Source organism: Rattus norvegicus, chromosome 12 (assembly GCF_021556685.1).
Source record: "Rattus norvegicus strain SHRSP/BbbUtx chromosome 12, alternate assembly SHRSP_T2T, whole genome shotgun sequence".
Taxonomy (NCBI): domain Eukaryota; kingdom Metazoa; phylum Chordata; class Mammalia; order Rodentia; family Muridae; genus Rattus; species Rattus norvegicus.
In genome coordinates this window covers 15,882,870-15,907,264 of record NC_141545.1, presented here as the reverse complement: position 1 = coordinate 15,907,264, position 24,395 = coordinate 15,882,870, and the positions used below count along the sequence as shown (strand labels likewise).

The window sequence follows — 24,395 nt, the reverse complement described above, 5'->3', positions numbered from 1 at the left end:
TTCTGAAAGAAATCAAGAACTTTTACTCTTACCCATGTAGCACTGCTGTTTACTGATGCCACACAGAATGTTAGCTCAAGAAGGTCAAAGAAGCTGTAGATGAACTTTATGAACTGTTTAGGGGAAGAGAGTACCAAAGTCCAGGTGAGCCAGAGGTGATCCATCTACTGGTTGGATCCCTGGTGCCACCCATCTTTCCAGCATATAAGTACTGCAGGCTGGCCTCAGTGCAGCTGTGTGGTCAGGAGGGAAGACCTGCAGAGCATCAGAGGCCCAGCTAGAGGGAGAACACCGAGGAGTAATTTGCTGACAGACAAGCAGGGATGGACCTGCTTTCAGCTCTCACACTGGAAACCTGGGTCCTCCTGGCAGTCATCCTGGTGCTTCTCTACCGGTGAGTGACCTCGGAAGTTCCTCCCTGTGACCAGGTTCTTGGGTTTGAAGTGATACTTAGACCTATATTCTGTTATTATTGGGAGGATCAAAATGATATCAGAATCAGGCTAGAGAGATGGTTGTTCCTTTCTTCAGGGCACTGGCTGCTCTTTCAGAGGACCCAGATTTGAACCCAAACATCCACATGCAGCTCACAGTCATCTGTAACTACAGCTAAAGTTTATCTGACACCTTCCATTCCCAAAGCTGTGTGGAAACTGGAGGGGCAGCCTAATTGTTGGTTTGTTTCAGTTTTTAATAATGGTCTTGCTTGTCTCCTTCCTCTATTCTGTGTGTATGGCCACACTTCTTTCTGTTTTCCTTTATAGACTTGGAACCCATAGACATGGAATTTTTAAGAAACAAGGAATTCCTGGGCCAAAACCTCTGCCTTTTTTAGGCACTGTGCTGAATTACTACAAGGTGAGTGTTGACTAAGTTTTCCATATAACTTCTGCTTGTGGCCAATAATGTCTTAGTTCTATTAAATGCTCCTTAGGAGGAAACCCTAAGACATCGGACCCTCATACTGTGTGTCCTCTTGATTCTTGAGAATGTTTGTGAGTCCCTGGGGTCTCTATTGCCAACTTAAAACTTAATAGTGTGTTTGTGTGTATATATTTTATAGAGTGGATCCAGGCATTTGCATGTGTGTGAGTGCCCATATGTGTGTGCAGGGTCATATGTATGAATATGTGTGTGTCAGAGGTTGACACTGGGTGTATTGCTGATTGCTCTGAATTTCATCCTTTGAGACAGAATCTGTCACATTGACCTGGCTTTCTCTGTTCTGGTTAGTTTAGCTAGTCAACTTTCTCTTGGTGTCCCTTGTTTCTGAGTCTTGTGATCTTGTTCTATTTCCTCCTGCTAGGTATTTACGTAGATCCCGGGGACTCAAATTCTTGTTTTCACAGGATGCTTTTCTCACTGAAGCATCCCTATAGCTCCATTGTCACTCCCTCCCATTTATTTATTTTTGTTGAGGGTGTGTATATGCCACTGCAGGCATGTGTAGGTCATAGGACAGTTTGTGAGAGTCAGTCTGCTTATAGAAATCTTAGTCCTCAGGTTGTCAGGCTTGTTGGCAAGTCCTTTTTCATTTGGAGGCATGTCACCAGCCCTAGTTTATTGAAATTCACTTAGGTAAAGTGCCCAGATCTCATTCAATCTTTATGCTCTGACCTTGTGAGCAGTAATGAAAGAGTTTGTTTTTGCTCAGTGTAGATTCCAGGAAGACACAGCTGTAGTTATTTGAAGAAAATCTTGAAGAGGTTCTAAATTCTAGGATACAAATCTATATTTATAAGATTAAAATTGTATTTGTGCTTAAGTCCAAGTGGATCAAGGACCTCCACATTAAACCAGATACACTCAATCTAATAGAAAAAAAAGTGGTGAAGAGTCTCGATCACATGGGCACTGGGGAAAATTTCTTGAACAAGATGCCAATGTCTTATGCTCTAAGATCAAGAATCAACAAATGGGACCTCATAAAACTGCAAAGCTTCTGTAAGGCAAAGGACACTGTCATTAGGACAAAATGGTAACTAACAGATTGGGAAAAGATCTTTTCCAATCCTACATCTGATAGAGGGCTAATATCCAAAATATACAAAGAACTCATGAAGTTAGACTCCAGAGAGTGAAATAAGCCTAATAAAAATGGGGTACAGAGCTAAACAAAATATTCTCAGCTGAGGAATATTAAATCGCCGAAAAGCACCTAAAGAAATGTTCAATATCCTTAGTCATCAGGGAAATGCAAATCAAAACAACCATGAAATTCTACCTCATACCAGTCAGAATGCCTAAGATCAAAAACTCAGGTGACAGCAGATGCTGGCAAGGATGTGGAGAAAGAGAAACACTCCTTCATTGTTGGTGGGATTGCAAACTGTTCCAACCACTCTGGAAATCAGTCTGGAGGTTCCTCAGAAAATTGGACATTCCACTACCTGAGGACCTAGCTATACCTCTCCTGGGCATGTACCCAAAAGGTACTCCAATATAGAACAAAGACATATGCTCCACTATGCTCGTAGCAGCCTCATTTATAATAACCAGAAGCTGGAAAGAACCCAGATGCCCTTCAACAGAGGAATGGATTAAAAAAATGTGGTACATCTACACAATGGAGTACTATGCAGCTATCAAAAACAATGATTTCAGGAAGTTAATAGGCAAATGAAATGAACTGGAAAATATCATTCTGACTAAGGCAACCCAACCACAGAAAAACACACTTGGTATTCACTCATTAATAAGTTGATGTTAGACCAAAAGCTCGAATTACCCAGGATACAATCCTCAGACCACAGGAAGCTCAACAAGATTGATGACCAAAATGCGGATGCTCCTATTCCTTCTTAAAAGGGGGAACAAAAAATATCCATAGGAGGGGATATGGAGGCAAAGTTTAGAGTAGAGACTGAAGGAACGGCTATTCAGAGCCTGCCTCACATGTGTCCCATATATACGCACCCACCAAAACTAGATAAGATTGATAAAGCTAAAAAGTGCATGCTGAAAGGGTCCGGATGTAGATGTCTCCTGAGAGACTCATCCAGAGCAGGTCAAATCCAGAGGTCAATGCTAGCAGCAAACCACCGAACTGAGAACAGGACCCTCTTTGGGGGAATTAGAGAAAGGATTGAAAGAGCTGAAGGGGCTTGCAACCCCATAAGAGCAACAATGCCAACCAATGAGAGCTTCCAGTGACTAAACTACTACCCAAAGACTATACATGGACTGGTCCAGGGTTCCAACTGCATATGTATCTGAGAATAGACTTGTTTGGGTACCAGTAGAAGGGGAAGCCCTTGATCCTGCCAAGGTTGGACCCCCAGTACAGGGAAATGTCAGAGGGGGGCGGTAAGGAGGGTGGGTCGGGGGGAACACTTGTATGGGGAGAGGGAGGGGATGGGGGCTTATGGACAGGAAACCAGGAAAGGGAATAACATTTGAAATGTAAATAAAGAAATATATCAAATAAAAAATAAAATTGTCTTTGTCCGAGCTCTTGTGAGTGATGCTTTTGTTCTTTTTGCTGAATATTTCTGAAGCATCAGTTTATCCCTGGCCCCTGAACCCCTACATTTAGGAGGCTTTTCATATACTTGAGTTCTCTTCTTAATCTTTGAACCCATGATGTTTTTGTATGGCTCTAGACTCTGCTTGAACTATTATGGCATATTTGGGTCTTCAGAACTAGGGCATTTACTTTCTCTCTTCCTTTAAGTACTGGGTTCCTGGTTAGGGATTGATTCATTTAGAAAGATTTTATGTGTACAAGGTTGTATGTGTGTGTGTGTGTGTGTGTGTGTGTGTGTGTGTGTGTGTGTGCATGTGAGTGCAGTACCTATGGAGCACAGAAGAGGGCGATGTATTCCCTGAAGCTAGAGTTAGAGATGAATGTGAGATGCAGGAAGTGGGTTCTGGGAATGGAACTTGTAAGGTTAGCCAGTGCTCTTAACTGCAGAACTTTACGCATGCTAGGCAAAGTGTTCCACTGTAGGTACTGAATTGTATTTACAGTTGCCTCTGTTTCTTTAAAGACATCAGTCATATGCATGAGACTGAGTAGTGAGTGAGACTATCTGAGACAGGATGATGGCTGTCTCAGATCCTTACTCCATAGTTTTTTTTGTTTTTTTTTTTTTACTTTCTTCTTTTTCTTTTAAGGTTTGTTAAAAGCAAAGCCACTAGGGAAAGGATGGTTTAACAAAATTATTAGAAAATTGAGTAATGAGAATGTAATGTGGCATGAAGGCCCTAAGTCCAGGAGGATGGGTTGTGATTATCCTGCTTTGGTACCTGGTCCGTGGTCAGTCTCCTAGACAGACATTCCCAAGCTCACACCCAGAGGGCGAGTGGCAAAGTTTGTGCTGCTCTCTGCTCAGGATTTTCTTCCTACAGGATCTGTGCTTACCTTGTATATTGTTTAAAAATCATTCTGCTTATTATAATTATAATTATCATCATCATTATCATCATCATCATCACCATCATCATCATCAGTGTGTGTGTTATATCAGTGTATGTTTGTTTCTGTGAATTGACATGCAGAGGCCACAGGAAGGTGTAACATGTCCTACTCTCTCATTCTGTCTTTTCTCACCCACCAATCCTGCTCTTGACATGTCAAAATTTTTGAATAAGCATTTTTTGTGTCAGAGAAAATAAATCTGACTTTATGAGATCTTAGGATTTTGGTGCTCTGGCTACAGAATGGTCAGTACATACAGGACAGTAATGGATTTCATATTTCTCTTTTCAGGGCTTAGGGAGATTTGACATGGAGTGCTATAAAAAGTATGGAAAAATATGGGGGTGAGTATTCTGGAAAGTTCCGCTGAGTTGACCCTCTTTAGTCTGAGGCACTCCATTTGTGAAAGGACAATGAATTGAAGCCATACATCTCTGTGTGTAAAGGTGATACTGCATGTCATTAAGTGGCAGGGTTCAAAGGTCTAATTGACATTGCACACTGTGGCTTTTGATAGGTTTGATGTTTCACGGACTTGAGATCTTTCTTTCTTCCATTACTTATTTATTTTTTCCACTTTACAACCTGGTCACTATCCCTGCCTGTCCCCATGCCCTTCACACAGTCTAGCCTCCTCCATGGTGTGAGTATGTGTGGCCTGTGGGTATCTGCCCATGCCTCAAGTTTATCCAGTGTCCTCTGCTAATTTGTTTTTTGCTCTGAAACATCCTTTTCCTAACATGCAGTACATTGATTCAGGTCCCTCTGATCTGCTGTAGCAAATTTCTTGTACCATCTCTTTGCCACTGGCTCATTTCCTTATAGAAGCCCACATTCCTTCACATCACTGTAGACTAAGTATGCCATTTGACAGCAGAAGACGGGGGGCGATGACCTTGCTAAGGACTTAGTAAATGTTTCATGCTTAGAATGAAAAGACTCTGTGCATATAGAGACTTGGTTGTTTATGTTTTTTTTCTAAATCAATTTTTTTTCTGGGAATGGGGACATGTGTTTTGGTGCATATATGTAGGTCAGAGGATAACTTGTGGAATTTAGTTCTCTACTTACAGAGGACCGAACTCAGGTACTCAGGCTTGGTACAGGTGCCTTGATCTACTGAACCATTTCCTCAGCCCCTGCCAAGGGTCTTGGTAACAGTGTGTATCAGATCACAGCTTGTGACAGTCAGTTCTCTCTTTCCAACACATAGATCCCAGGGACTGAGATGACATCATTAAGTGCCCCTTTGGGCCATTTTGCTTCCCCATTCCAGGAAGTAGTTGTGTGCAAATCTGCAGGCAGGGTCAGGACCTTACACTTTTGGCTAGAATGTTGACAGTCATGCACAGGGCATGTGAGGTGATCCCAGCTGCAGTGAATTCAGGAGTACTGAAGACATCTTGCAAAGCTCTCCCCTCTGCTTCCTGGCTCTCATGTTCTTCTTGCTCTGTCTTACAGTCGACCTGAGTCTTGGAGAAGTAGATACAGGTGCCTCAGTTAAATTTTGTGTTTTCATCTCAATGTATCAAAACCAGGGTCTGGTGCACTCTAGGCAGACATGCTAAGACTGAGCTGCATCTTAACACCAGATGTTGATATATACTATTATTCTTAAGATTAAAATCTTTGTTTAACTTTCAAGTTAGGGTTTCTCAGTATGCACCTCTGGTTGTCCTGGACTCACATTACAGATCAGACTGGCCTTACAGAGATCTGCCTCCCTCTGACTTCTGTGGGCTGGGATCAAAGGGTGTCTGCAAGTAGCACTTGCATAGAATAATGTTTAAATTTCAATTTTTATCTTAAGAATTTATTACTTATCATTTTACTTTAAAATATTTAACATTAACATTTTATTTAAAAGATTTAATGATTAATTTTTACTCTAGCATTTTTAATTTTTAAATTTCTACTTTTAATTCTGTTTATATATATGTGTATGTTTGTGTGTGTGTGTGTGTGTGTGTGTGTGTGTGATTCTGTACATGATTGTAGATGATCGTGGAGACCATTAGTATTGGATATCCCTGGACCTGCTGTTACAGGTGGTTGTGAGACATCCTAGGAGCCAAACTTGGGTCCTCTGCAAGAACAATATGTGCTCCTAACTGTGAAATGATCTCTCCTGCCCCTTGCAATATTTCAAATGTGCTAAATCATAGATAATGGTATAGGCAACCCCCATATATTCACATCTATACTTAGAAAATTGCCACTTGTTGTTTCTCATTATGGGAACTTTCAGAGAGGTATTGTCTTTAGGAGACTCATTGTATCTTGAATGGCATTGCATATCACTTTTTATAGACGCCCCTGTTTCTGTGATCAGAATTCCTAAGCTGGACTGGGAACTCCTGTGACTGTGTGCATTGTATAAGCAGAGTGAAGATCCTCCAACATTAGGATCAAAGTCTGGGTGTGGCTCTCACTTCAGAACCTTGGTCACCAGCTGTCTTCCCCACACAGGTTGTTTGATGGTCAAACGCCTGTGTTTGCCATCATGGACACAGAGATGATTAAGAATGTACTAGTGAAGGAATGCTTTTCTGTCTTCACAAACCGGCGGGTAGGTCATATATTTTTTTGCACTCATTAATTTAATTATTCACTTTGCATCCAGATTGCAACTCCTCTTCCCTCCCTCCTTTCCTCCCAGTCCCTTCCTTACTGATCCCTTTCCCCATAGTCACTTCGCCTTCTCCTCGGAAATCCCGCTTGTGAACCACCTTGTCATGGGATATCCAGTAGTATCAGGATTAAGGGGATCCTCTCCCACTGAGGCCCAACCAGGCAGTTCAGTTAGGGGGACCATATCCAATGGCTGGCAATGCAGTGACTGCCCAGCTCCAATTCTTAGGAGACCCACATGAAGACCAAGTTACACTTCTGCTACAAATGTGCAGGGAGCCTATATTCAGCTCCTCTAATTACTTTGGTTGATGGTTCAGTATCTGTGAGTCTTCATGGTCTCAGGTTTTTGACTCTGTGGGTTTTCTTGTGGTATGCTTGAACCTCCTGGCTTATTCAATCCCACCTCCAAATCTTCTACATGACTCCTCAAGTTCTGCCCCATGTTTAGATGAGTGTCTCTGTGTATTTTTCTATCTGCTGCTGGATGAAGCCTCTGAGAACTCGCTCATGCTAGTTCTGAAAGCATAGCAGAGGATCATCTATAGTGTCTTTCACTGTATGGGTCTCAACTTTGACCAGTCATTAGTTGGTCATTCATGCGTCTTTATCCCCGCATATATTTGAGCAAGACAGGTTTGGGGGGGATGGTTTTGTGTGTGGATTTATGTGCCCACTTCTTCCTCTGGAAATCATGCCTGGCTACAGTATGTGGCCTCTTCAGTCTCCATATCCACAGCTTGAGGCTTGGAGTCTCAGTTTGGGTTACCTTCATAGTCTTTTCAGAACCTCCACCATCCCAGGTATCTGGCTAGTCCCAGAGATGCTCCCCCAATGACTCATGTTCTGTCTTGCAGCCCTCTCTAACCTCACAAAACTGATCTTCGTCCCCTTTTCCCTGTCTACTCCCGGTCCCATCCAGTTCCCTCACTCTATCCATCTCCTATGTCTATTTTGTTTCTTGTTCTGTGAGAGTCATGCTTCTTCCCTTGGGCACTCCTCATCCATTACTTAGTTTCTTTTGGTCTGTGGATGGTAGCATGGTTACCCTGCATTTTATGGGTAACATTCACTCATAAGTGAGTACATCCCATGCCAATCTTTTTGGGCCTGGGTTGTTCAATGAGGATGATAGTTCTAGTTCCATTCTTTTGCCACCTAGTGGCTTGTTTGCTAGTTACTCTAGTCAAAGCAGAACCTTCTAGATTCAAGGAGAATCCTTGCCTCAAAAATACCATAGAGAGGTATACAAAATGATGCCTGACCTCTGGTCTTGACATGAGCACATGTGGGCATGTGCACTAGCATTCTTGTGTATACTCACTCACAGAGAGATACACATACAATCAGAGATACACAAACACAGAGGAGAGAGAGAGAGAGAGAGAGAGAGAGAGAGAGAAATACAGAGAGAGACAGAGAAAGAGAGAGACCCTTACAGAGAGACATATATAGACACAGAGATACACACACAGAGAGACAGACCCATACATAAGAAGCAGACAGACACACAGAAACAAATACACAGACATACACATGCAGAGGCAGATATGTACAGAAACACACAGAAACACATAGATACATACACACAGACAATGATACACACATAGATACATACACACATAGACATATGTATTATGACAGATATAACACAGACAGACAGACAGACTGACACACACACACACACATGCACAACGCGCACATGCACACACAGAGATACACACCAGTTAATTTTAATATGCGTCGACTAGCTAAAAGGCTGGGCATTTCTAATCTTTTGGCAGCTAGCATACTCTCTTCTCCTGTATTCTGAAGTCAACATCCTTTAAAATCTATATTTCTTCTCTGGTTCCACAGACCCAATTGGCGACATGGCCACTAGAGCCATTTACCTAAGTTCTTAAGTGGCTGGTCTGTCTTATGTTTCTCTCATGGTGATTCTGCTTCTTCCTCCTCTCTCTCCTAAGCTTGTGAATCCTAAAATTTCCACCTCTGCCTGTCCTTCCCAGCCATTGGCTGCTGGCATCTTTATTTACCAATTGGAGCCAACTGGGTCAGGGTCCCTCAGTGTCTTATATGCAGACACTCCTGTAAGCAGTTTGGGGGACCGAAATTAACATTATAACACAAGCAACATTAGGCCAAACTCATGTAATAGTAAAATAATCCTTAAAAAAACCCCAAATATCAAATCTTTTAAGTGACTCAGGACTAGGGAGATGGCTTGAACAGTGGGTAAAGGACCAGAGTTTATATCCTCAGCGTCCACAAAAAGGCTGGGCAGAGCAGCATTCATGTGTGACTCTAGAGATACATGTGGAAAACGGAAGACCACAGGGGCTTGTTTGGTAGCAACTCTAGCCAAACTAGAGCCTGCTAGATTCATATAGAGACATTGCCTCAAAAATGCCATATAGAGATATAAAGAATGATGCCTGACTTTTGTTCTCACAGGAGCACACATGAACATGTGAACCAGCATTCATATGTACACATACACAGACATACAGAGAGAGAGGGAGAGAGGGAGAGAGAGAGAGAGAGAGAGAGAGAGAGAGAGAGAGAGAGAGAGGGAGGGAGGCAGACACATATGGACACATCGACGGACAGACAGGAAGACAGACAGACACACAGCATGTGAAGACATCCTTTTTACTTTGCTCATGTAAATACAGGGTATACAGACCCGGAAAACGTGATTGATACAAAGTTATCTTTCTATTTTGTCTCCAAGTGAAACCTCATCTTCACAGCTCTGGAGATCAACTAAGTCTTGTTCTCATCTTCTCCCCACCCCTGAACCTAGTTTTCCAACCACAGAGATATTTACATTTAAAAGGATCCTGGAATATAGAGTGGAATATAGAATTGGAGCCACAATAGGCAGCTGAGAAAGCACCTGATTTCTCATAGGGTGGATTTATTTATTCATTTTTTTTGACTCTAGGATTTTGGCCCAGTGGGGATTATGGGGAAAGCTGTCTCTGTAGCTAAGGATGAGGAGTGGAAGAGATATAGAGCCTTGCTGTCCCCCACGTTCACCAGTGGAAGACTCAAGGAGGTGAGTGAAATTCTTTTAAGTGCAGCCTGTGTGACTGGAGTCCCCATCATAACTGTGGATGGTTTTCTTTTTTCTTTAGATGTTCCCCATCATTGAACAGTATGGAGACATTTTGGTAAAGTACTTGAAGCAAGAGGCGGAGACAGGCAAGCCTGTCACCATGAAAAAGTGAGTGCTGGCCCATCACTGTGTTCATGAGATGGGGGAAACTGGCTTGCATGGTTATCCTTGTGGTGTGGTTCCCATGGGCTGGATGCTTGTCCTTGCCCCTTTAGACAGGAGATGACATTATATCTAATTTAAAAGGAACAAATGTGACAGTATGAAGTTTTCAGGGGTAGAGGGTGGGTAGGCTGGGAAGGGCTTGGTCCATACTGAGGTAACATTACCTGTCTCCTGAGAATGTGAATACTTTCCCGCTCCTTGATACATGTGTTAAATTCCAACTCCTCCCTCTTCTCAGAGTGTTTGGTGCCTACAGCATGGATGTGATCACCAGCACATCATTTGGAGTGAACGTCGATTCCCTTAACAACCCAAAGGATCCTTTTGTGGAGAAAACCAAGAAATTGTTAAGATTTGACTTTTTTGATCCGTTGTTCTTGTCAGTAGGTATGTGGGTGGTTCTTCTGCCTCGTGATTCATTGCTCTTGTCTGTGGCCATTTGCCAGGTCTGCCTTTCTCTTCCCACTTCCCCCCAAATGAACGGGTCTAGTGGTATGTAGTTCACCTACCATGTAATTAATCCCCTAAAGGCACAGTTTAGTATTTTCACTACGTTCAAAGACAGGTAGCCCGATTACTTCTATTTTTGAACTTTGTTTTTCTTTGAGACAGACAGGGTCTCACTGTGTAGTCAGAGCTGACCTGGAGATTGCTCTGTGTACCAGGGTGGCCTTGAGCTTATAGTGATTCCTCTACTTCTGCCTCTTGAGGGCTGGGATTACAGTGTGCACTTCTGAGTCCTGGTTTTATTTTAGAATTCTTTCATTTGTATAAATACTAATATTTATAAGTACAATTTGGCTCTCTGCAAATTCAGAGCTCTCCATGGTTGCAAGATCATACAGCTATACCATTTGCCTTGATTATACCCACCCCTAACTCGAACTTCCCACATCACTTAGACATGGAATTACAACTTCCTCCCAATTTCCTGTCCTTTTATTTGTTTTGGTGGCCAGTTGAGTTCAATCAGCGATGCCTGCTGGGATGCTTTCCAATATCATTGGCTTGATCTGAGAGAGCGCCGTGCGTTTTCTGGGATATGGTATTTCACGCTCCCCATTCCTGCCTCTGACTTTATTTCCACATCCTCTTTCATGATGTTCCTTGAGCCTTGCTGGGTGGGGGTGCTGATATAGATGCTCCATTTAGGGTCCAGTACTCAACAGTCCCTTATTCTCTGTACTCTGATCTCTTAGGGGTCAGCATTGACTGAATTGACCTGGCCCATTACCTATGTCAATCATGTTCTAGTCATGTTGCAACTTTAAAGCAACCTTGACCTGAGGAACCACCAATTCACTTCCTCTGTATTTGTATATTTTGGGTATTTCATATCAATGCAGTCATACACTATGTGGTCTCTGTGAGAGGCTTCTTTCATTTAGCAAAACATTGAATGAAGCAAGTGTCACTATATCCTTTGTCTAGGAGCAAATTCTACTCCCTACCTGTTGATGGCCATTGAACTTAGCCTTACATGTTTGCCATGGATTTCACTGCTATAATCTTTCCTATACAAGGTTATGTTTAAATATGTGTTTTTATGTCATTTCCAGAATCAGCCTTGCTGAGTTAGACAGTAACTGACTTTTTAACATATTAAGCGATTGAACGTACATTGTCTACAGCAGCTGTAGCTACTCTACATGTAAATGTCTGCCAGAAATGCAAGGACTTCGATGTTTTAATGTCTCCTTTTAGATCTTTCCCCTCCCTCTCACTCTCCATCTTCCTTGCTCTCCATCCCCTCCCCACACGTACTTTATTTTTATGATCAGGTTTTCTCTGTCTATCGTTCAGTAGCTTGGAACTCACTCTGTAGACTAGGCTGGTCTTGAATTCACCTAGCTCAATCTGCTTCTAAGTATAGGGATTAAAGGAATGCAGCGCCATTGCCTGGCTAGATCTTCAATTGCATAGCTCAATTGCTTTATCATTTTTACAAGATTTATTTATTTTTATTTTCTGTGTATGGGTGTTTAGCATGCATGCATAAAGTGCATAAGGGGGCCTTGAATCTCCTTGACCTGGAGTTACAGGTGGTTGACAGCAACCACTTGGATACTGTGAATTAAACCTGGTTCTTTTGGGAGTGTTAACTGTTTTTTATATATAGTCTGGGTACAATTAACCATGGTGTGTCATTTAGGGTTTTCATACTTTCCCTGTCAATTATATTTCCATATACAGCTCATGTTGCTTTGCCTACATTCCATTCTTGTCACCTAATATTATCCTATGCACCTTCTTGTAAGTGTTAGATGATACCTACACTCAGACATTTTTACACGGTTATTCATATAGGCTAGAATCTGGAAGTAAGGGAGAGTATGTGATTTTTCATTCTTCATGCTTTTTGTTCACTTGTCTTTGAGGTTTGTTTTTTGAGACAGGATTTCTCTGTGTAGTCTTGCCTGTTCTTTGAATGCCTGTATGATTTGGCTTTTGTGTGGCCTGTGTAGATCAGAGCACAACTTTTCTTTCACAGAGTGGGATCCAGGGATCAAACTCAGGTGGCTAGCTTTTTCTCCAGAAGTCTTTAGCTGTTGAGCCATCTTAATGGCCCTTGTATTTTCTATGTGAATCCACATGAACTCCAGGAATAGAGTTAAACTTAAGGCTACTTCAAAGTGTGGAAGCAGAAATACAGTGCTGACTCAGTTTGAGCAAGGTCATGGAGACATGGCTTCTTATTGAACTTTGGTGACTTATTCTTGGTATTGCTTTATGATTTATTTGAATGAAACTTGCATTTCCATTAAAACTTATCTGTTTTTTCCAGTACTCTTTCCATTCCTCACCCCAATATATGAGATGCTAAATATCTGCATGTTCCCAAAGGATTCAATAGCATTTTTCCAAAAATTTGTGCACAGAATAAAGGAAACCCGTCTGGATTCTAAGCATAAGGTAGTAAGTGTTGGTTTTTCGAGAGGGTCATAATTTTATAAAATGTTAGCCTGTGAACATTTGAGCTTTGTGCTAATGGCAGGTAGAAAAGGCTAGATTTACACACAGAGAGAAAGAATATATTTTCTGAGGAAAAAGTTGGATTTTTAATCAATAATTTTTTAAAATGATTGATAATAAGCCAGGAATTAATTCTTATCAATAGAAAAAAAAACCTAGAATGTCCTGCATAAGGAATGAAAAGATAATTGACATTGTATAAGGCCTGAACATGATGAAGACTGCCAAAACTCGAGCCTAGATGGGACAGGATCTCTCCAAGTCCTGACCTTTGCTAAGAAACAATTGGCAGTTTATAGCTGTGGAGGGAAGGTGTGGACACTGATAGGTTTCCCATGTGGCAGTGGATGGCCCCACAGTGATGTATGTATGCACATCACTAGTTGGATTTAGTGGGTGATTAAGAATAGGAAATGGATTATGTTGAAAGAAATGTTACAGGTGATATAGAACGAATTGGATGGAGGAAACAGTGGGGTGAGATGACCATATTTGAAGGTGTACATATGTGAAACACTCCAATAACAAATACAAATTATTAAAAAGGAAGTACTGCTTCCTTGCCTTCAAGAACATTTTCAAAGAATAAAAGTGATTGTTTAAGATTGTGTCTATTGCAATTTTCTGTCAATGTGGTTAGTGGGAAGCTAATTCTTCCTATTTGTCCACTTTTGCTTTTGTTCCTTGGTGACTCAAGCAATCGTAGTTACAGTTTTGAATTTAAGGGAACCATGTTCTCAGAAATGAGAGAACTAAGGTTCTGCACTTCTGATCCACCTCTGACCTCTGGCTTACCCTTAACCTTCCAGTTATGCAACTTCTCTTTTTGCTTCCAGCACCGAGTGGATTTTCTCCAGCTGATGCTGAACGCTCATAATAATTCCAAAGACGAAGTGTCTCATAAAGGTAAGCAAAGGTTCACCCAGTCTGTGAACAAGGCAGCTCTTGAGGAGTGGGTGGGTTGCCCAGAAAATATATACACAGGCTTTCCTAGGTAAAGGGATCCTGCTGTTGAGGAAGTTCTTGGGAAGTGGGTGGGTCACGCAGGGGCTTTTCTCATTGAAGAGATACCTCTGCCAAGTTGCTGAAAAATAGACGTGGCTATTATCAACTTGTAATTTTATGGATGCACACGGGCAAAAGCGTGGTCATAATGGATGTCTCCAATGGTCTCTGTGTTACCTGCATGAGCACATGTGCTGTTTGTGTCCTTCCCAGCACAGTCTCAGAGCTCTGCCTAGACATCTATGTCTAAACAACCAGTCAGGGGACATGTACCCCAACGGTGCAGAAGCTCTCTGGGAACCCCTAGTGGACATGTTTTTTTCTACCATAATCCATGGTAAAGATTTACTTTTCATTTGTGTGATGTTTAAGTAGCTTATGGGAAAAACCTCTTTGTACACATTTACTGGTTCTGTTCATTCTTTCATGTATTTAAAAATCACTTATATCTGGGCAGCGCTGGAGCATGCCTTTAATCCTAGCACTTGGGAGGCAGAGGCAGGTGGATCTCTGTTTGTTCAAGGGCTGCCTAATCTACATCATAGATGCCAAGACAGGCAGTGCTACACAGAAAAATCTGTCTTGAAAAACCATAAAAAACACTTAAAGGTTTTTAATGTTCTTTGTGTAGTACATGCATGTGCAGGAGTGTGTGCACATGTGCCCATGCTAGGTGTGTGTACAGATAACAGATGAATGCATGCAGTATCTTGCTCAATCCCTTTTTGTCTTATTTCTTTGAGACAAGGAAAGGGAGTCTTCCATTTTTTACCTATTTGATTATTTCCCATACACTCACTTGCTTATATGCAACAGTGTGATCTTTTGGATCTCCAAGTTTACTGTTAAAAGTCACCAAGTACTCTGTGTTTTGAGTCCTCTCCTGTTTGCTCATTTGAAACCCTTTCATGTGAACAGCTAACTTCAAATTCTTCTATACCTCCTCCACCTTTTGCCACAGGGTCCATGTAGCCTAGGTTGATGCACATTCACCATGTGCCTGAGAATGACCTTTAACTCCTGAGACTACAGGCATGTGCTACTATGCAGCAGAGTTTTAGCAGAACCATTGCATCTGGCGTGAATCTGGAGGGATGGCACCTCAGCTTTGAAGTAGCCTTCTGTCAGTGATTGTTATCTGAGATTTTATGATGTTCTTTGGAAGTATTCCCAGAGTCTTTGCATAACTTTGTGTAAAGGCATACCCAGCAAACCAGGCAGTCTCCTGGCTGAGAACTGCTTAGGTCTTTCAAGGCAAGCACACTATCAGATAGGAGGTTTTGGTATGTGGAAATTGACTTGCTAAACTTGGCTTTTGTGTAAAAATAGAAAGAGCTTCTAGGAAGCTGTCAGTGTTCAGTCCTAGAGGGGCTGATTCCTTTCCTGCTCAGAAGCCAAATTCTTCCATCACTGGCTTTCTTCTCTCCAGTCAATCTTCTTGTGTAATCCTGAACACAAACATAACCATGCCTGGTGTATAAAGTGCTGGGGACTGAACACAGGGCTTGGTACCACCATCTCTGAATTGCATGTCCTCATACTTTTTGTTTTATTTTTGATGGCTAAAATAAATATTAATTTTAAAAATAGCCACTGGTTGTGGATTTACAGTCCAGTTTCAGTTTAGTAGTAAGGACTTACACTAGTTGGGAGAAAGAATTTACCAACAACATAGTAGTATCATTCATGGTAAAAGATGTACAACTGTCTGTAACTCTATGGCCTTCAGTGCCGTCTTCTGGCTTCCATGCGCACCCTCCACACACACACAGCACCCTCCCCACATGGCACCACCTGCACCCAAGATTACAGAAATACTCATAAATAAACTTTACAAACAAGAAATCTTTGTCTTGAAGCTGCCCACTGGGATGCTGAGGAACACCAGACACATTGGGACAACCTGCCTGAAGCATTCTCCTTTTCTGGATGTGTCACAAGTCTGTCACAGTGATGATAGTCTCAGAGTGCCTGAATGACATCTTAGTCTCTCTAAAAATGGGGGCTCATTTGGTTTTCTCCTCATCTCCCCTGTGATGGTCCATCACATCATGACTTACCTGAATGTTTTCTTACTTCCAGCCCTGTCTGATGTTGAAATCATAGCCCAGTCAGTTATCTTTATTTTTGCTGGCTATGAAACCACCAGCAGCACACTCTCCTTTGTCTTGTATTTCCTGGCCACTCACCCTGATATTCAGAAGAAACTGCAGGAGGAGATCGATGGGGCCCTGCCGAGTAAGGTGAGAGGTTTGTGTAGGAGGTAAAAGGAGAAGCCTCAACAAAGACACATTCTTGTCACCTGCAGTGTTTGTTCTCTCTCTCTCTCTCTCTCTCTCTCTCTCTCTCTCTCTCTCTCTCTCCCTCCCTCCTCTCCCCCTTCCCCCTTCCCCCCCTCTATTTCCCTCTCTCTCTTTCTCTAAATCACTCTCTGCCATGTTTTATAATATATGTTCTTTTACCAACATGGGCCTTATTGGTTGGGTTATGTTGTCTAGGCAATGAGCACTAGGCATGCTCTCAGTCTACCTGCTATTTAGATTATAGATGGGTGCCACTGTGTCTGGCTTCATAAACAATTTGTATGTGAACTCTCATCTTCAGGCTTACATAGTAGAACCTTCACTAATTGAGCATCTTCAAGGCACCAAGTGATATTCTTTCTACTTTGTAAGGAGCTTGATAGATGGCACAATGGTTAAGAGCACTGGCTACTCCTCCATATTCTCCATCCATATTTGTGTACTAGCATGAAATTGGCACGTCTCAACTGCTTTAACTCTAGTTTAGTAAATCTGATGCCCTATTTTGGCTTCTGTGGGCACTGTACTCATATGGTGTACATAAACATATATAAATAAAACATCTACATATATAAAATAAAACAATTTAAAAAAACCCTTTAAAATTTATTGCAAGTACTAACTAAGGTCCTTTGAGCTGCTGAGCTTGACTTTGGGCCTACTGAGAATTCAACACTAGACACATTTTAAAGTTACTGTAAAATCTCGGCATAAATCTTTTTCTTTCTTCTCAGGCACCTCCTACCTACGATATTGTGATGGAAATGGAATACCTGGATATGGTGTTGAATGAAACTCTCAGATTGTATCCAATTGGTAATAGACTTGAGAGAGTCTGTAAAAAAGATATAGAACTTGATGGTTTGTTTATACCCAAAGGGTCAGTAGTGACGATTCCAACATATGCTCTTCATCATGACCCACAGCACTGGCCAAAGCCTGAGGAATTTCATCCAGAAAGGTACCAGAACCCTAGAAGCAGGAACTCACTCTGCACTATGCAGGCCTGTGTATGCTATAATGTCCTTTTTAGGAAGAAGATATAATATGATTTGGCATTCATTAGAATTCTGTGAGTAACTCTATCCAGTGATCACCAGGCATACCCTGTCTCAGTCTACGTGCTACTGGGATTATAGATGGGTGCCACTGTGTATGGCTTCATAAATGATTTGTATGTGAACTCTCATCCTCAGGCTTACATAGTAGACCTTTCACTGATTGAGCATCTTCCAGGTAGCAAGTGATAGTGAGATCGAAGAAAAGAGAGGAGAGGGGATGTGAGATGGGAAGAAAATAAGACCAATTAAATGCAGAATGTTTTCCTCCTTCTTCCTTAAGTAATTAATGACCAACTGGAGTATGAGGCAGGAACCCACTTTTTCTGTAGTGGAAATGAAATATGCTTTTCAGAGTTAGAACAGAGCATCATCCTAAATGAATTTTTATTGTTCCATTTCCCTCCCATGATGGAATTATGATGTGTCTAGTCTTGTAGTAGGTATCCACAGCTCCTGTGAGCTCATGAGTACAATAGAAGTGTCATGGTCAGAAATTAATATTTCACAACACCCATTTCATGCCCTGGCTCTTACAATTTTTCTGCCCCTTCTTCTGTGATGTTTCCTGAGCTTTGCAGGGACTGAGAACTCCACCACCACTTCTCAGCAATATGATCAGCCATAAGTTTCTGTGTTCACTGTATCCCACTGCAAACTGAAGGCTTTTTTGACCAAGGCTTATATCAGCACTAATTTTTGTGTGTAAAGATAAATATTTAGAAGGCATTTTGGTACCATGTCCATTTAGCAAAACAAGAGCACTACATTCTCATCTATGATGTTTGTATCCATCTGTTTTTGACCAGATTTTTCAGTGCTAGGCATTAATGTCTTCACTGAGTTGGCCCTCCATTCAATCAGACAATGCTTAGTCTCCCCTACCCCATAATATTGGTATTACACTACCATGTGACCTCAGAAAGATGAATTTTTAAAAAAGCAGCATTTATCTTATCTTAACCATATGGAGACTCTCATAATATAAGGGGGATAGAAAGGACATTTAATGTAAAATTCTCAGAGCCAAAAACCTGCAAGCAGAAGTTCAATGAACCTTACCCAAACTCCCTATGTGTTCTGGTTAGATGTTAAAAGGCGACCTCACACGTGTAGTTCTTATACTTTTATCCTATATCATCCTGTCTTCTATTGTTATGTCTCCAGGTTTAGCAAGGAGAACAAGGGAAGCATTGATCCTTATGTATATCTGCCCTTTGGAAATGGACCCAGGAACTGCATTGGCATGAGGTTTGCTCTCATGAATATGAAACTCGCTCTCACTAAAGTTCTGCAAAACTTCTCCTTCCAGCCTTGCAAGGAAACACAGGTGAGAGAAAAAACTATTTCTATAAATAGTGTTTTATGGTAGGAATTTTTCCAACTGAAAGTTCTGTGTATAATAATGATAATGCATGTTTGAGGTTTAATAATTCTCTGGCCAAATAAGCTATTTGTATCCAGGTGTTAACTAAGGAGTCTTGTGTTCTATGTCTGTGTAAAGTAGAACTTAGTTTTACTAAGAGTCAGTGTAGGCCAGTGTGACAGAATTCCATGCATTTTGTTTGAAATTCTAGTCATGTCCATTGGAGATTGTGACATTCAGAGGTGCAATGGTCATATCTTAAATGTTTGTTGCATGTTGCACTACTCATCTTTCAGAGCTCAAAGAAGCCCCCTTTTCATAGTCTTTTCAACCAATGAATGTAGATTAAACTTACAGAAGAATTTTTAACAGTTTTAAAATTATACATTGTATCTGAGATGTTTCTGAGTTGGCAAAATCCTTACTTATCATGTATAAATCTCTGGTTGTAATCCCCAGAACTACATGAACAAGCTGTACATACCTATCATTCCTGTAGTCAGGAGTTAGAGGCTTGTGGATCAGAATTTCAAGAAATCATTGGCCATTTAGTGAATTTGAAGCCAGCATGGGCCATATGTCTCAAAAAGAAACCAGAAACTCAAGATGTCAAGTCTTTTGAAATTACAATACAACTTACTCAGAGTGTGGCTTTAAAAGCTCATCTCTGATTTCCCATGTCATGCCAAGTTGAGAATCATTATTTTCAAAGCCATTTTTTTGTGTCTTATGAGATGAATCAGTCATTAAGAACACTTACTGCTCTTTAAAAGGAGTTGAGTTTATTTTCTAGTACCCACATGGTGCCTCACAACCATTTGTAAGTCTATTTCCAGGGTCTCTTCTGACCCACTTTTGCTTTTCTAGAGACCTCCCACTTGTTGCAGGTATGCAATGTGCAGGAAAACTCTCCTATACATAAACTATAAGTCTTTTACAAGTTGCATGTTATGATGAATTTAAACCTTATGGAACATCTTGGTGATTCCAGCTCATTTTACAGGGGCTCTGCTCTAGAGAATAGGTATTTGTCATATTTCTATAAACTATGCATCTTTATTCCCCTTCTTATTCTACCCTCATACTTCTTGTTCCTGTTTGCTCTCCAATCTTCCTCTTAGATTTTTTGTCCTAATTTACTCCATGTTTCAATTTTGGCTCATACAGCCTATTTTCACAACTTATGTGTCTTTAAAACCTCCAGTTTAAAAAATATTTCTTCTCTCTGTATTCAAGTATATCCCTTCTATTTTGTATATCACCTTGTATTATTCCTTTCACTAACTCCAAATGTTTTTTTGAGAAGACTTTTCACGTTGAAAACCTTTCATAAATGTTTGAACGCATGGCCTACATTTATAATTTTTGTTCATAAAAGCATCAATTACAAATTAACAGTACCATGTATGTAAATACTGTATATCTTTTTGTATACCTCCATCAAAATCATGTGTAAAGTACTGAAAATTATAAAAGAGTAGAATAAGACATTTGGAAAAAGCATTTACATTGCATTTTCCTGAATAACCTGTTCTTGTTTCATGTAAAGGGATGGGTAAATAGTGTAGGATTGGTGTATTTAGAGTGTGGCTTCTGTATAATAATGATATTTTTGGATTGAGAGACAGATGTATTTATTCTTTGATCTGTTCCTACAGGAAGTTGTATAGCTTTATCTACACACACCTTTACTTAATGTAGTACTTTTTCACTAAAGCATTTAAATTATGTACAAAGATTTAGACAGATAAAACATGGTTCTACTTTGAGAGAAATGGCACATCTGGCATGAAGCAGACGCTCTTTCAAACTATAATCATTTTAAATTTGACAATTCTCTGTCTCCATGACAGCTTTGTTCCTATTTCTTTTCCTGCAACTAGAAGATTTCTTCACTGGAGTATTTCCTTGTTCATCACTGAAGAGCATGAGGCTGAATCATTATTGGAAAATCCTGTAGAATTAGAGTTTCCCATTCTTCAAATCCTTGGAAGCCAAGAATAGATGCTAGAAAAGCAAGCAAACTATCTGTACTCAAAAAGACTTGCCCTGAATATCTTGAAGTGTAGTGGTGAGACATGATCTGGGAGTTGGGAATTGTTAAGAGAGTTGAAATGTTTCTTCTCATGGTTATCTTGCAACTTTCAAAAACTAAAAATAATTTTTCATGAGTTAAAAAATAATATGACATAAAACTAAGAATAAGATTAAAAATATTAAACATGTTTTACTCTACAACAGCATAGAACACAAGTAGCATAAATCAGCAAGAGTTTGTCTCAAGTCCTGAATACAATTGATTTTCAATCACCATTTTAAATAATGAACATTTAGATGCAAGTTCTCAACATCTAACTGACAAAGTTTTTAGAATAAGAGAGAAGTAATGTCACAATACATGATAATAAATGTAGTTTTTTGGTTGTGCAAAGCATTATTTTCCCCAACACATTTTTAGGATTTATTTATTTTATATGTATGACTACACTGTCACTGCCTTCAGACACACAAGAAGAGGGCATCAGATCTCACTACAGATAATTGTGATTCATTGTGCAGTTGCTGGGAATAGATCTTAAGGAACTCTGGAAGAGCAGTCAGTGCTGTTAACCTCTGAGCCATCTCTCTAGCCCAACACTTTTTATTTATTTATTTTTTTACTTTAATTCAGGGTTCTTGTTGGTTCACTCATTGCTTCTCAATATTTTTCTTCCCCTATTGTAGATACCTCTGAAATTGAGTAGACAAGCAATTCTTGAACCAGAAAAACCCATTGTTCTAAAGGTTCTGCCACGGGATGCAGTCATAAATGGAGCCTGACTTTCCCTCAAGGAATTTTATTGGGATCTTCACAAAGGCAGTGTCTAAGAACATTGAACCTTTTAATTTACTTCATGAATGAATTCCAGATAAAACTGGGACTTAATTGACTGCTCTTGATGCATGGTTAAAGATTTGGTACATTTATGGATCTTTCTAAGTGTCTATACGAAGTACCACATAATAAAAAGGAGTTGGCAAGTCTGTGATGGAACAGGAAATTCACCTTTGCTGATTCTCATGGGACCATCTCCATCCACATCTGGTGGTCTCTGTTAATTTCTTTTGAGCTCTTTTGATAGTAACCATGTCTCTGTAATTTGATCAATAATACTTTGATGTAAAGGTGAACTATTGTGGTAATTCTATTTGTAGATTTGGTATCAGATGTTTTTCATTTGCAATATTCTAGAATAAATGCTACATGGAAAGTATCCTTTAATGCCTCTTTAAAAATCCTATTTAAACTTTTTCTAAAATATTCTTTATAAGCTTTATGAATGTATTTTGATCATATTAATTCCTTTCTTCTGAATCTTCCCAGATTCTATCCCATCTACTTTCCCACCCACTTTATATTTTCTCACAGTGTTTCAAAACAAAACAAAAACTATGGAGTCTAGTTTGTGTTTGATATTTTTTCCTCATGTGAGGCTTGCCCTGTTGTGGACTTAGTATCACCCCATAGAAAAAAACTGACCTTTCCTCTTTCAAGAGGTCCCAGCTTACAATGAGTCCTTGGCTAGAGGGAGGACTTTTAACTTCTCACCACTATGATTTTGTCTTGAGTTTGTGAAGATCATATTAATTTTGTCACAGTTTCTGTGATTTCATATGCACACATGCATACATGATGCATCTGGAAATGCTGTTTCCTTAAAGTCATCTACTACCTCTGTCTCTCACAATCTTTTTTCTTTTCATTTTATATAGATCTTTGAGCTTTGAGGAGAGACTTATTTTATAGATAACCTACCTAGTTAGAGTTGAGCATTTAAAAATGTCTATCTTCACAAGTGTTAGGTTTTCTTGTTAACTATTGACTTTTGAATAAAGAAATTTCTCTAGTGAGGGTGAGTGATGCACGATTCTATGGCTATAGTAGTGTATTATAAGGAATCTTTTTTATTGCTACATCCATTTAAAGCTTACAAGTAGTAGATTTTTCTCCTAGAATTCATGACATACCAAGTTTCAGGTTGGTGGCCTAATAGCCAGTATCTGTTATTGATTCCATCTCATAGAGTGGGGCTTAAATACAGTTTAAAAGTTATTCATTACTCTCATAACATCTGTGCCACACTGCCTTAACACTGTGCTCCATTGGGCATGTCTTTTGGGTAGGTAATTATTGTAGCTTACATGGTTCACAGCTGTGTGAGAGTAATGATTACTTTGCTTATCCAGTATTCTGTACATCACATTCCAGTCCTGTGAACATGACCCCATGACATGAGGCTTTCATATATATTAAGAGGGAAGATGGAAATCTGAATAAGGGAGGATCAGAAAGAAAACTAAATGGGTAGAGAGATTGTTGTCAGGCTTAGAAATAGTCATTAGCCTTAGTGTGATATGGGCTGGAGCAAAGGAAGTGAAATGCTTTGCTGAGTGAGATGATGATATCTACCAGGTATCTTGGGGCACTATGGTGCCAGATCTAGTGTGGGATAAAAGACAGATCTTTTATAATTTTACAGCAACACATTTGCCTCTGCATTTTTATGCTCTGGCTCAGCCTCTCATGAGACAGCTATTTCAGGCTCCTGTCAGCATGTACTTCATGGCATCAGCAATATTGTCTCTCTTTGGCGACTGTATGTATATGGGCTGGATCCCCAGGTGGGGCAGGCTCTGCATGGCCACTCCTTCAGTCTCTCCTCCAAACTTTGTCTCCATATTTCCTCCTATGATTATTTTTGTTTCCCCTTCTAAGAGGGACAGAACTATCCATGCTTTGGTCGTCCTTCTTCTTGAGCTTCATGTGGTCTGTGGATTGTATCTTGGTTAATTTGAGCTTTTGGGACAATATCCACTTATCAGTGAGTCCATACCATGTGTGGTTTTATTTTTGTGATTGGGTTACCTCACTCAGGACTGTATTTTCTAGTTCCATCCATTTGCCTCTGAATTTCATGAAGTCATTGTTTTTGATAGCTGAGTTGTACTCCATTGTGTAGATGTACCGCATTTTCTGTATCCATTCCTCTGTTGAAGAACATCAGGGTTCTTACTAGCATCTGGCTATTATAAATAGGCTGCTATGTACATAGTTGAGTATGTGTCCCTGTACTACATTGGAGCATCTTTTGGGTATATGCCCAAGAGAGGTATAGCTGGGTCCTCAGGTAGTTAAATGTCCAGTTTTCTGAAGAACCTCCAGGCTGATTTCCAGAATGGTTGTACTAGTGTGCAATCCCACCAACAATGGAGTGTTCCTCTTTCTCCACATCCTTGCCAGCATTTGTTGTCACCTGAGTTTTTGATCTTAGCCATTCTCACTGGTGTGAGGTGAAATCTCAGGGTTGTTTTT

The 24,395-nt window shown here is 40.3% G+C and overlaps 1 protein-coding gene across 1 annotated transcript; it reads left to right on the top strand.

Annotated features, from left to right (window-relative positions):
- Window positions 1-231: 231 nt before the first annotated feature.
- Window positions 232-22,304, top strand: Cyp3a2 (cytochrome P450, family 3, subfamily a, polypeptide 2). Its single transcript, NM_153312.3, is given in 13 exon segments — window positions 232-394; window positions 765-858; window positions 4,712-4,764; window positions 6,890-6,989; window positions 9,999-10,112; window positions 10,192-10,280; window positions 10,576-10,724; window positions 13,123-13,250; window positions 14,147-14,216; window positions 16,398-16,558; window positions 17,353-17,579; window positions 18,844-19,006; window positions 21,767-22,304. Coding segments are annotated over 13 exon segments (1,515 nt in total). The 5' UTR covers window positions 232-323; the 3' UTR covers window positions 21,863-22,304.
- Window positions 22,305-24,395: the final 2,091 nt, after the last annotated feature.